This window comes from Saccopteryx leptura, chromosome X (assembly GCF_036850995.1).
Source record: "Saccopteryx leptura isolate mSacLep1 chromosome X, mSacLep1_pri_phased_curated, whole genome shotgun sequence".
NCBI lineage: Eukaryota > Metazoa > Chordata > Mammalia > Chiroptera > Emballonuridae > Saccopteryx > Saccopteryx leptura.
Window position 1 is genome coordinate 76,901,399 of NC_089516.1, and position 14,817 is coordinate 76,916,215.

At 39.0% G+C, this 14,817-nt stretch overlaps 1 protein-coding gene across 1 annotated transcript in view; it reads left to right on the forward strand.

Annotated features, from left to right (window-relative positions):
- LOC136386060 (uncharacterized) overlaps positions 1 to 14,817 on the forward strand; it is an 80,594-nt gene that overhangs the window by 13,229 nt on the left and 52,548 nt on the right. The window contains exons 3-4 of the mRNA XM_066357374.1: positions 2,951 to 3,142; positions 6,634 to 6,724. Of these exons, the coding sequence (XP_066213471.1) occupies positions 2,951 to 3,142; positions 6,634 to 6,724 (283 nt within the window). The remainder of the gene's footprint in view (positions 1 to 2,950; positions 3,143 to 6,633; positions 6,725 to 14,817) is intronic.

Sequence of the window (14,817 nt, forward strand, 5' to 3'; positions counted from 1 at the left end):
TATCTTTCCACAACAGGAAAGCAGGCAAAGCCATCATTTATTATTTCCCCTACATTTTGGGCCTGGTCTATAGATTGTTGGAGAGGGGATTTCCCAGATTTTGAGCTATAGACTCTGCAATCAGCCCGATATGGGAACGGAGGAGTAGAGGGTTGAATGTAGGAAGGAGCTGAGGGCAGCGGAGGCCCCACGGCTAAGGCAGCCATAGTCATGGACTTTTCATCCCCCCTGTCATCCTCAGACTCCAAGTTATCCCTGTTTTCACAACCCTCTGTTTCCAGCTCACCCTGATACTCTTCAGACAATGAGTTGTCTTCATATGGAAACATTTCTACAAAAAGGTCTCTTATTTTTTACCCTATCTGTCCCATATTCTTTTACTCCCGACTACACTTTTCCCAAAAAACTTTCTTTATTCACTATGCGCACTTCACTTTGGGGAGTTCTGTCACCTTCCTTCAGTTTTAGTTGCCTCGTACGTACTCAAGTTGTCTGTTTGGGTGCCACTTGCCGTGGACCAGCGCAGCTCCTAATAACAGTGCGGAATTAAGGAAACACACTTGTCAAAACAAAAACGATGGGCCCCGGAGGACTCTTCAAAATGCCTGGCAGTATCCAAGTGCCCCATAGCCCCAGTTCACTTTATTATATAGCCATATGCAAATCAAGGACCTTGATACAAAGTTGCCCATCCAAGGCTAAGACAGGAACTCTCCCAAGGCATAAAACAGGATACATTAGTGAAATCTACCAACATCCAAAAACAAAAAGTCAGAGGAAGGGCATGTATATTGCTTCCAGCAACCCAAGGAAGCAAGTGGAGTGGGTGCAAATACTCAGCATCAAAGCCAAATATTGAGATGGAGGGGGGAGAATTTAGCCTTTTGCTAAGCCTTGAATCTACAATGGCTATTTGCCATTTATAGTACATGACAAATCCTACTGGTTCAGTCTTGAAAAAGAAAAGTAGAAATCAACCACTTTTTATCTCACCACCCCTGTTATCACTCTGGTCTAAGCAATTCTGGTGACTTCTTGTTTATATTACTGAACAGCTTTGTGACATTTCTCCCTGCTTTCTTCCCTGTATAACCTGTTTTCAGTACAGGAGGAGACAGTGTGATCCTTTCAAAACCACCTAGATCATGTCACTCTTCTTCTTGACAGCCTGTAATTGTTCCTCATTCCACTCATTGTAAAACTCAGAGTCTTTCTAATGACCTGTAAGGTGTTTTACAATCTGGTATCTTTCCTTCTTGGCCTTATCTTCTAGCATACTGCCTTCACTCACTGTGCTCCAGAGCACCCCTTTCCTTGTGTTCCCCAGACACACAGGCCTCTCACTTTAGAGCCTTCTGTGCTTGCTGTTCCCATTGGCTGGAGTGCTCTGTTCTCCCCAGGTATCCTGTGGCTAATGCCCTCATCTCCTCAGACTTCCTTCAGACGTTACTTCTCAGTGAGACCTGCCCTCCATTGACCTAGTATATATCCCTGCGACCTGCCCAGCTGTCCTGTCAGTCTCCCGTACCTTGATTTTTCATTTTTCCTTAGCATTTATGATCTTTAAACATTCTAGATAATTTAGTAACCATGCCTCTTTCCATTGTTTTTCTCTGCTGCATTTTCAGCTACCTGAGGACATGGGTCTCTGCTTTATTCACTGGCCTATCTCATGTGCCTGGCACCATGATTGGCCCATAGTAAGCACCCAATAAATGTTGTTGAATAAATGAATGAAATGTTATCGTTTAATTGATAATGCCTTTATCATTCATTCTTAAGCTGAACATGAAATATATTCTTATAAAGACTTTTTTTTCCAAGAACATACCCTTGGGGATTAATAACACATTTAAAAAAATATGTTTGACCTCCTTAACTGAATGGTATTGTGTTACATATTAGAAGCCATGTCATACTGAGTAGACTACTAGGTATTTGAAGTTGTGAAGTCCATTTTCTAGACTATGAGATCTATAAAATACCATGCTAAAATAATCTAATCAGGCCTTTCATGTCATCCATGAGAGTACTCCTAAATATACTGAAAAGATACAAACCAAGAAAAGCTACTGAGGACCCGGCATTCATTGTTCAACTGGGTATGCCATTATCAGTTTGATGGAAGACAATGAAGCAGTCTCTAAAGCTGCTACAGAAACTAGCCTTGCTGTTAGTCACTCCCACGGAGGAGGGTGAGCAGTGACATCACTCCTCTGGGCAAACCCCGACACATTTCAGTGGAGGAATATGCCATGCCGTGCTGGTTCAGCCCGTGTGCCGCAGAACCACATTCAGGTTATTTGGCAGAATCAAGGCTTTATAAAAGCACTAGCAGCTCCTCTATAAGTCATTTATTTCTATAAAGTAGAGAAGGGAGACCTGAAGTCCTGGGAACGATGGGGGCAGATACTGCTGGCAAAAGGTCTATTCGCACCTTCTCGTGTTTCATTTTGTGTTTGCGGCAGAGCCAGAGCGGCAGAGTCAGGCCGCTAACGGGCCTCCATCACTGTGACAGTGCTTGGTGGGGACCACCTCGCCTGCAGTTATAGACCTGGGAGGCTAAGCGGTTTCAGACTTTTTCCATAGCACTTACAGAACTAAAGCAGCTGAAGAAAGTATGTTGCTGGGCAAAATGCAGCCAGTTTCAAAGCAATTTGAGACAGCCATTTTGGGTGAGCCTCCACCCACCTCCATTTCTAACTAAGAACCACATATTTGTTAGCTAATGGTTCGGAAATCCTGACAGCCTCCTGCATGCTGACTCAATGTGTTCTAACCTGTAGGTTTTAGAGTGTTTGCTCTAGTGGAAAATGGGACAACAGAAATCTCTTAAGGACCTTAAAAGGAGAAGTCATGGCTTAGTAATAATGAAAGATTAGATTCATTCAGGGAGGGACATTCTTTTTCTGATTTGTGAGCTTTTTCTATTTTTATTATCTCTTTCTAGGTGTCCAAATTACATAGGTCGGTGGGGAAATTATTGGTACATGGGAGACAAATGTGACCAACTCTGGAGTACACTGGACCTGATTTTAGTAGCAGTGCTCCCTGGAATAGGACTGGCTTTAATAGTTGGTGTAGTGATCCAGACTGCCCACTATTGTAAAAAGAAGTCAAAGAAGAGCATAAATGATCATAGGTAAGACATTCCTAAATGCCTCCTAGAATGATGGGAAATCTCTTGTCAGATCAGTTAATGAATCAAGAAATAATGTAGATCATTTATCACGCCTACACTCATATATTTTCTTTCATATTCATCAACACTTAATTGTATTTAAATAAAAGTCCAAATAACCAAATACATTTTGGTCAGAATACAGATAGAGCAAAATCTAGGAAGTCTCTTCCCCAGATAAAAGCCAAATGTCATTCACTAAAGAATGATCCTACTTTAGTGTTTTCCTTTCATTTCTGTGCAGCATGCATATTGTCTTGAGTGTGTGTGTGGGGGTGCTGCTGTACCTCCTGCTCACCCCAACCACCCCCCACAACAATGTCACAGAAATGCAAAGAAGAATCCGGTGGGCTTGGGTAAATCTCTTCACTTCATAGGGCTTCCATTTTCGCATTTATAAAATAGAGATTGTTATAATCTGGCCCACGTACCTTACAGAGATGGTGAGAATAATACCAAAAGCAACAATCCTTTACAGAGGGTTTATTACATATGTCAGCTTGAATTATAAATGTTCCATACCTATCAATTCATTTAATCCGCACCAGCATCCTATAAAGTACAAATGAGATTACCAAAACACAGATCAAATAACTTGGCTGAGGTTACAGGGCTAAGTATGTACCCAGACAATCTGGCTCCCGGGCCTAAACTCTTAACCCCCGTGCTATAGGAATGGAATCTCATAAGATAAAACATTGCTTTGAAAGCTGCAAAGCCCTTTTGCATACCCTTTCTTTCTTTGCTTAAAAGCAAACAATGCCCTTTATGCTTTGTACTGCCTCTGAACCATAGAGATATGAAGGATAAGTACAAGTAGGGTAAAATTTCCTCAATTTTATACCAGTTAATTCCAAATAGCATCTACTTTGAAGTATCATTCTCTAGTAGCAAAATAATGTTACCCTGTATCCAATATGAAGTTAGTTTGAAATATTACTTTAAAATTGGAAGTAGCTGGTAATGTGAGCCTCATACTTCTAAAAATAAGCTTTCAAATTGCAATAAAATTGACAGTTTGAACAGTCTTAGATATTTGCTTCTGGGAGGGGTGGGATAAACTCTCCAATGTTTCTGTTATTTCAAAATCCTAATCTTTGTTTAAACTATCATTCCATACTCTTTAAAGTACCGTGTGGTGCACATGTGTATATGCATAAAATCAACATTAATCAGTATGATGATGGAGGGAGACTTGGGGTGGTGAACACATAATACAGTATACAGCTGATGTATTATAGAAGTGTACTCCTAAAACCTATAGAATTTTGTTAACCAATGTCACCCCAATAAAGTCAATATGAAATTTAAAAATAAATTAATATGGAGAATTTCATATTACCCCTTGACATGATTAGAAACCTCCTGAGATTTAAAATAATTATTATCACTAGAAATCATACCTGTAGACAAGTCATCTTTAAAGCATTTTCCCCATCTTTTCTACTCCACGCTTTCTAGAACACTAGATTTGTTTTCCAGTCATCTGTCTTCTACTAAATGGCTATGACTTTGAATTAATTGCTTAGCCCCTATTTCCTCTTTTATAAATGAGTTGGGTAACATAATTCCTACTTCTCCATAGTTGTTAGAAGCAAATAAAGTCATTAATGGAAAACCACACTGAGAAGCAAAGGCAAAACAAAAGGCTTGATTATAAATCAGGAGAGTAGTAGTGTTCACAAGCATTTGGGCTTCTTTACTTGCTTTCTGCATAAAGAATTAAACTGCCTTATTTTTCTCTAGTTAAAATATAATTTAGTTCAAAGTCCTTGTTTTCCCTTCTGTCCATTGTGAATTGACAAAGTGATTCTGTAGATACTGTGGGAGATTCCTTAATACAGTGGAGAAGTATGGTACTGGAACTGGAGTGACTGGGACTCAAATCCCTGCCCCAAAAGACACTGACTGTATGGCTTCAGGGAATTTCCTTAAAATTTTTTCAGCCTCAAGTTTTCTCATCTGCAAAAATGGAATTAACAATACTCATCCTGTAAATTTTTTTTTTCTTTCTTTCTTTCTTTCTTTCTTTCTTTCTTTCTTTCTTTCTTTCTTTCTTTCTTTCTTTCTTTCTTTCTTTCTTTCTTTCTTTCTTTCCCCTCCCTCTCTCCTTCCCTCCCTCCCTCACTCCCTTCTTTCCTTCTTTCTTTTTCAGTGAGAGGAGGGGAGAAAGAAGGAGACTCCTGCATGTGCCCCAACCAGAATCCACCCAGTAACTCCCATCTGGGGCTGATGCTCTGTCCATCTGGGACCATGCTCCCAACCAAGCTGTTTTTAGCGCCTGAGGTGCAGAGATGGACCATGCTCCCAACCAAGCTGTTTTTAGCGCCTGAGGTGCAGGCTCCATGGAACCATCCTCAGCGCCTGGGGCCAACATGCTCAAATCAAGCCATGGCTGCAGGAGAGGCAAAGAGACAGAGAGAGAGAGAGAGAGAGAGAGAGAGAGAGAGAGAGAGAGATGGGGAGGGTTGGAGAAGCAGATGGTCGTTTCTCCTGTGTGCCCTGACCAGGAATCAAGCCCAGGACTTCCACACGCTGGGCCAACACTCTACTACTGAGCCAACCATCCAGGGGCAGGCTTCTTCTATATATTCAAATAAGGTCCTAGCCAGGTTGCTCATTGGTTAGAGTGTCATCCTGATACCGCAAAGTTGCTGGTTTGATTCCCACTCAGGGTATATACAAGAATCAACCAATGAATGCATAAATAAGTGGAACAACAGGTAGATGTTTCTCTCTCTCTCTCTCTATCTCTCTCTCTTCCTCTCCCTTCTTATTCCTAAAATCAATAAATAAAAATTTTAAAAAGTATACTTAAATAACATAACATAATTTGGTGAAATAAAGTGTTATTTGAAATTTACCTTCAGGTGCATCAACACTAATATGTATTAATGGAGGGATAGAAAATATAGTAAAATGTTAGTGATAAAATTGAGGAGGTAAATGTATGAGCCTTCACTGTAAAATTTAACTTTGCTATATGTTTGAAAATTTTCATAATAAATTGTTGGGGATAAATCAGACAGTTAAAACACTTTGAACATGGCAATCATTCAGTAAATGATAGCCTTTATTATGATCTTATCTCAGGTACATATAATAATAGAATCTTAAGATGGGAGGGCTCATTTTGTGTGGTCAAAAATTAGTTTATAAAAATTATTTGTAACTGCCTGACCTGTGGTGGCGTAGTGGATAATGCATCAACCTGGAATGCTGAGGTTGTCGGTTCAAAACCCTGGCCTTGCCCGGTCAAGGCACATATGGGAGTTGATGCTTCCTGCTCCTCCCCCTTCTCTCTCTCTCTCTCTTTCTCTCTCTCTCTATCTCTCCCTTTCTCCCCTCTCCACTCTCTAAAATGAATAAATGAAGTCTTTAAAAAGTGATTTATAACTAATTAAGCAAATGCTCTACCTTAACTATGTGTTTTTATTGCTTGAACTTGCCAGAGAACAGAGTTCATCAGGACTCCAGCCTCAGCATAATCCTGCGTATGCAGTGGACCCTGCTCTGAGATCTTCTAATCCTGATCCAGGCCAGGTAAATACCAAAATTCATTTTTCAGATAAAGTAAGTTTACAAAACACACCAAAGAGAGAAAGGCTTTATAGAAATAAAAAGAAAATTGGGAGATTAAAAGAAATAGCCAGAAACAACAAAATGAGGTGTTATCAGAAGATCAAGTTACACCAATAAGAGACAGTTGATGACAGTTTATCAGCAGGGTACAGACAGGCCCAGAGCAAATTACAACTGGAGTGATGTCTACTTCTCTCCTTCATAGTTTCCAGGTAAAATCTAGTTAAAATATATGCCAAAGGCAGGCTCAGGGAATGTTAAGACATATAACAAAAGAGAAAGGAAGGGATTAAAAGAGAGCCACAGGCCAGAAAGATCTGGAGAAGACAAGAGTTTGAACCATGACGCTTCTTTTTCTACTTAGCTGAAAATCTCCTTTGTATCTAATGTGTTATCAGTAACACAGATCCTCTGAAATGGAAGACTGATGGGGACCTTTTCCATTCATTTTACTTCAGGATGACTCTAAATACAAGAGAGGTCTGGGTGGCATACTCGACCACAAGGATCAGAAGCAGCAGTAAAGTTTTTACAGTTTTAAAATCAAACAAATCACTAGTTAAATATACCACAGAAATCATTGTTTGTTGTGAGAGTTTAAGTCCTAGAATATACCAGTTATGATCTCTATATTTTAAGGAAGATATACAGTGAGATGAAATAATTTGAGCCTCAGTGTAATACTACATGTGTTCCTGACATGGTACCTTCTCTATAATATCGAGGCCAGTTAAAAAGTTGATAAAAGAGTTGATAGCCTGACCAGGTGGTGGCACAGTGGATAGAGTGTCGGACTGGGATGCAGAGGACCCAGGTTCGAAACCCTAAGGTCACCGGCTTGAACGTGGGCTCATCTGGTTTGAGCAAGGCTCGCCAGCTTGAGCCCAAAGTCATTGGTTTGAGCAGGGGGGTCACTCACTATGCTGTGCCCCCCCCCCCAGCAAGGCACATATGACAAAGCAGTCAGTGAACAACTAAGGTGCCACAACTATGAATTGATGCTTCTCATTTCTCTTCCTTCCTGTCTGCCTGTCCCTATCTGTCCCTCTCCCTGGCTCTCTCTCTGTCTTTGTCACACACACACAAAAAGAGTTGATGAATGAAGGCTAATGATGGTCAGATGATATTTTCTACTTAAAAGTCAGAACAGTTAAATATTAGGACTTAAATTACACTCTGATAGGAAAAGTCATGTGTGTATATTATATACCATATTTTTTAAAAGATGGTTAAGATCCTCTAGGTGAATATACTATGGTAAATAATGTTGATATCTACAAAAGGCTTACTTGAAAGTTGCCAAATGGCTTTAGCTGTCAGATTTTTTCTTGAAGTGACCAATTGTTTGGTAGGTGGATCCGAAATTTGAAGAAAAAGTGTATTACATAAAGTTATTTAACACAAGTTTTATTCATCATAAAATTTATACAACTCATCACGGTCAAAACTCCCATCCATTACCTTGCCCTCATCTGTGTCTGATGACAAATCACTGTCTTCAACAATGAGTGCAAAAACAAGTGCAAAAAAGCAAGAAATGGAAGTAAAATATCTACAACCACTGTATAAGATGCACCCAGATTTTAGACCCCAAATTTTTTGAAAAAGGGTGTGTCTTATACATGGAGAAATATGGTAACTTACTCTTTGCTTCCCTGATTACCCCTGCCACCCACCTACATTTCAGATCTAGTTGACCTCATCTTCTCTCATATCCTTTTTATTACTTAATGCTATACAAGCTCTATTTGTGGATAAAATTCAGAAGTAAACCAAGTATAATGCCTATCATTTAGGGTATGCTCAGTAACTGTTGCTCTTCCATTCCACGGGCCCGATCCTTCTATGGCTAAATGTGTGCTTTAGCCCTGTTAAGTCTCTCTGAACACTTCCGCTGTGACCCTTCTCTCTTCAGTGCTGTGACCATTTCTTAAACTTCCCTTACCTGAGGATACCACGAGTGAACCACCATGCCTTTTCTCAATCTACCATATTCTTCCCTTCCTAATTGTCTCCCAGAGTCTGGGGAATTAGAAAGCAGAAATGCACTAGAGGTTTCACAATTTAATAACAGACTAGGAAAGTTTCGGTTGAGTTAAACTGTTTAGAAAGGGGTCCAGGCACACTGTGCTCTAAAAGTACATTTAAAATATTGACTTTGGCATGTGATGACTTCTCAGAACCTAAGGCCCAGTTCAAGTTTTCAAAGCATTGAATAATGCTTTTTCATGCAAATTCATCACCATTTTCTTTATTCAGCTGGCTCACACACACAGAACCCAGAATGAATAGGTTTAGTCTGAGTTCATTCCAAGGGGTGTGGGGGAGGGAGAAGAGGGTACAGGGGAGAAAAGGGTGGGGGGCGCAGACTTGGCTCAGAGTGGTGAACACACACAGTGCAGTGTACAGATGTGTTATAGAATGGTGCACCTGAAACCTCTGTAATTTCATTAGCCAGTGTCACTCCAGTGAATTGTCAATGTTAATCTTCTCTAATTGACTTAGCCATTAGATTTGAGTGGGTGGAGATAATACTACATATTTGCTACCTTTTCTTTACCCTGTCCCACCCCTTACTCTTACATTTAGCCCAAAGTAGCCTGTAACTTTCAAACTGTTACAATTCTAGTGCGAACATACAATTACAAATCGCAATATATATACTTTGTGAATCGCAGGCAGGAAGGTGTACTGCACAGTTTGGTCCTGTGAGAAGAATTCACCATGGACCACGACCTTTGTTATTTTTTGACAGAGACAGAGAGAGAGAGTCAGAGAGAGGGACAGATAAGAACAGACACACAGGAAGGGAGAGAGATGAGAAACATCAATTTTTCGTTGTGACACCTTAGTAGTCATTGATCACTTTCTCATATGTGCCGTGACCGGGAGGCTACAGCAGACTGCGTGACCCCTTCCTCAAGCCAGCAACCTTGGGCTCAAGCTGGTGAGCTGTGCTCAAACCAGATGAACCTGCTTTCAAGCCAATGACCTCAGGGTTTCTAACCTGGGTCCTCCGCATCCCATTCTGACGCTCTAAACACTGTGCCACCGCCTGGTCAGGCTGGTTGTTATTTTGATAATAAATATGTTTTTGAAGTTTATCTGCCTTTAACCCTTTGAGTAGTACAAAAGTTCATGTATGTTTTCGTGCCTCCTGACCATCCAGAGTAATTGGAACTAATTTCATTTTTTGAAAAAAAAACAACAACAACTCACTCCCAGGGGTCAGTGAGCATGAAAAAAAGAAAAAGAAAAGAAAAAGCTCACTACTCAAAGGGTTAAACCAAGCTTACATGGCTCTGGCCAGATAGCTTGGTTAGTTAGAGCATTGTTTTGAAGCATAGATGTTGTGCATTCAATCCCCGGTAAGGGCACACACAGGAACAAATCGGTGTTTCTCTCTCTCTCTCTCTCTTCCTTCCTTTCTCACTTAAGTCAATCATTATTTATATATACCAAGCTTAAACGGCATGGTTCAGCAATTTCCTCAGGCTATATCATGTTTGAATTACTTTCACCTGGTTAAAATATACAGCAACTATGTCAGGTTGCAGGAGGGCTATGTTTGTTACATAGAGACTCAGGAGTGGGCATCATCTGAAGAGCATAGAAATAAATACGGATATGACTTCAAGAGTGTATAATATGCCATACAATGCAGGAAACAAATACTGAGAAATGCCCACTAAAAAGGAAGAGCACTCTAACAATAATGTTTTCTAAATTTGACAGTAACAATCACAAAGCTACCAAATTGCCAGATTTATTGTATTTTCAAACAGAATATATTGAGAGTGGAAGATCATAAACTTTAAATTTTCTATTTACTAAATCCAAGAAATTATTCTTCCTAGAAAGTACATGAAAATAATATGCAGTCTTTCTTTACTTGAGAATCTATCATAATTTAACTATCATTTTAGAAGTTGTTTATATCATCTTCCAAGAGTTAACCGTTCTCAGGCATTCCGCTACAGATGACCCTGTGCCAACTGTGACACTCTCTGGGCCATTGCTATGTTTGTAGTATGCGTTATCACTTAATGTGAACATTGTTAACTCTACCTTATCAAGAAATTATTGGTCATAATTTCCTTAATATTTGCATAGTTCAAGCCTTATGTTATGCAGTGCATCCAGTTCATAAAACTAAGTTGGTTAATTATATAAAGTGAACCGGAAATCAGCAAGGTTGAAAAAACGTGTTTTACTTTGATGATTTTTTTTAAAGCTCCATGTTTTTTCTAGGACAAGAATGATTAACTTGGCCAGCAACGGCAAAGGAATCTTAGTAATTGAAAACTAAATATTATTCTGAAGCATTTTAAAAAAAAATCAATGGTGCAAATATTTAGTTTCCACTAAATGTTAGTTTAATTGGTTCAAAAGATAATTAACAGCAACCTTATGCACTGATGAAAAGCAAATAGTACATCTTCTTATTGTAGGTTAATATTCACAGCAGGAAATTACAATTAGAAAAGTCATGAATTATCCTTATGTTTCTCCCTTTCATTTCAAAGCTTTTATTTTAGTTGGTATGAAGCCAGGTGTCGTAACTTGAGAAAATCAAGAATTTCTATATAAAAGTGTTAACCGAGTTTGTATTCTAACGTACAATGTAAAACTCACAAAGGTCAAACATTTGTGAATGCAAGTGCAGCTAGAATAGTTGTAGTCTTTAATCAAGCAACCATATATATATATATATATATATATATATATATATATATATATATACATATATATATATACATATGAACACTATATAAAGGAAAGAAGTTGTCTCTTTTGTTAGAGGTCTAGGCAGGGGATCATTTGTTATTTTTCATCCTATGTCAACATTGCCTATTGAAAACACGGCATCGGATAGAAACCAAGTGCTGAAATACATTCATTAAAGCACGAATGAATGAACAAAGACCCCTCCATGAGTTTTAGTCTACTCCTTTTGTAAAGAGTCATATCATCATGTGTGTCTTATGTTGATGATCTGGTTACTAAAATGGGACCTTTAGAGTCAAGAATATTTAGTATGATTATTTGAAACTGCACAATACTGATAGAATAATAAATAGCTTCTCCTGGTTACAAACCATCAATGCAAGCCACTGGTTACAAGGGGACCAAACCTGAGATTTAGCATAAATCAGCGTAAGCCTATTCCCAATCCTCTGTTGGGATCACAAGACAAAAGACAGGGCATTATTTAAATGTAAATTAGTGCTCTAATTAGAACTAAAGATTTATTATTTGTTATTTACAGTTTAATCTGAGAAAATCAAATCCATAGACATTAAAGCTTAACTGTGAATATTGGTTTATGTACTAGCATCACAACATTATTTTACTCCTGTACTTTCTTGGTATCTTATTCAAGGAGGTTATTGAAGTATAGTTAATGAATATATGCTTGTAATGTGCAGCATCATTCTAATGTTATCTTTTTCTTGCCTGACCAGTTTTTAGCTGTTTTTGTTTTTTAAGTTAAATTAATTGGGGTGACATTGGTTAGTAATATTACATAACTCAAGTGTATAATTCTGTAACACATAATCTGTATATTGCATTGTGTGCTCACACCCATAGTTCATATTCCCTCTGTCACCATACATTTAACCCCCTTTGCCCTCTTCATCCTACTTATTTTTTTTTATTTATTCATTTTTTTAGAGAGGAGAGGGAGAGACAGAGAGAGAGAGAGAGAGGAGAGATAGAGAGAGAAAAGGGGGGAAGGAGCTGGAAGCATCAACTCCCATATGTGCCTTGACCAGGCAAGCCCAGGGTTTCGAACCGGCGACCTCAGCATTTCATCCTACTTCTTATGCACTTCTCCTCTGGTAATCATTCTATTGTCTGTGTCTATGAGGTTGTTTTGTTCATTTGATGCTTTCTCTCTTATATCCCACATATGACTGAAATCATATAGTTCTTGTCTTTTTTCATGTGACTTATTTCACACAGCATGATACTCTTAAGATCCATTCATGTTATCACAAATGGCAGTATTTCATCATTTTTTTGTGACTGAGAAGTAGTTCATTGTATATATGTGCCACTTATTTTCCAGTCATCTGTTGAAGGACATTTAGGTTATCTTCATATCTCAGCTAGTGTGAATAATGTTTCAATGAATATAAGAATACATATAGCTTTATGAATAAATGCTTCTAATTTTTTTCAGGTAGATACCCAGAAGAGGGATCACTGGGTTATATGGTAACTCAATTCTTAATTTTTAGGAACCTCCACACTATTTTCCAAAGTGGCTGTACCAGTTTCCATTCCCACCAGCAGTGAATGGAAGTTCCTTCATCTCCACAAATTCTCCAACAGTTACTAGTTCTTCTCTTATTTTTAATAGTCATTCTAACAGGCGTGAGGGGGTATCTCACTGTGTTTTTTATTGAATTTGTTGGGGTGACATTAGCAATATAATTATATACGTCTCAGGTGTCCATCGCCATTTATCCCCTCATACCATCTAAATTCCCCCACCCCCTTTCCCTCCGGCAGTCACCATACTGCTGTCTCTGTCTGTGAGTGTCTACAAGTCTTGTCTATTTTCCTTTTTTTTTTTTTTTTTTTTTTTTTTTTTTTTTTTTTTTTTTTTTTTTTGCTTAATCCCTTCACCCAAGCCTAGCAATCATCCCCGCAGCTGTCATTGTGGTTTTGGATAAATGTTTTCATGTTTAGAAAATCTTGTCCTTCCAATTCTTGTGTTCAATCTATGATAAGAAAGTCTGTGTTTTCTTGTCTTATATGTTTAGAGTGTAAATACCCCACACCTATAAAAAGAAGAGACAAAATGTCTTTCAGACCCAGAAACTTTTTCATTAAAGTTTCTTTAGTCATGAAGGTTATTGAAAAAGACATTGTCTTTTGAATAGACCCACCATAAGCATTGTTAGGCATGAATCAATGACAAGAGAAGTTTAAGAAGAAAATAATCACGGCCTGGCCTGTGGTAGCACAGTGGCTAAAGCATCAACCTGGAATGCTGAGGTCGCTGGTTCGAAACCCTAGGCTTGCCTGGTCAAGGCACAGATGGGAGTTGATGCTTCCTGCTCCTCCCTCTCTCTTTCTCTTTACTCTCTCTCTCTCTAAAAATGAATAAAGAAACTCTAAAAAAAATTTAAAAAAAGAAAATAATCACGTTATTAATGCCACACAAAATGTGCCATTTGGATATTTTCCCCTTTTAAAATTGGTCCTCAAAATTGATCTACTTTCTACCTCCATTGCTATTTAAACACTTGAGTTTGGCATTGAGAATTGATTTCCTAAGGCAGTTCTTTACAAATGTTCAACCAAATCAGTGAAGGGAAAAAAAAAATCTGATCTGTTTCTTAAGCATTTTGGTAGATTATTTCTGAATCTACTTGATGGCCCATAAATTTATTGGATAAATTATATTTTTATGTTCTAGTCACTGCTGCAACCAGCATGGGGAAGCAAAGACCTGAGTAGGGGTGATGGAGGATGAAGGAAAACACAGAGACATTGATAGAGTTTGGGCAGGTGGGACACTGTGCTCTGATGGAGACGCAATGACCCCGAGCCTGGAAAACCCACTTATTTTATATGCTTAAACAAGAGGGCACTGTGCTGGAGGGTGGAGGTGATAACTATGTAGCAATCTATCCTACAAGCATATCAGGACATCCTGAGCCTCTGGTAGTGGTAGCGCTGTGTGCTTGCCGCCCTGCTTTTGGCGTCAGTGCCATGAACAGCCTTCAGATTGTTTTAGTGACCTTGCCCTGACAGGTCACTCAAGGCTGAGCGAAACCCTTCCTCTGCTTTCAGCTGCACGTGGGCCGGATGCACTCAGATGCAGTGACTCTCCACAAGTCTCACCTTTCATAGGTTCTCTTCTCTCCACTGCCCAACAATATCATTATTTTCCCCACTTTACTCATGTACATTAACTCTGTTTAGAATTCTCTCCAGCATTTGTATCATTGCTGGCAAATATCCTCTCTCTCCCTCGCCCTTTATGCAGCTGGCCCATGCCCCAAATCAACATCTCAATATACATGTAAGGCTCCTGT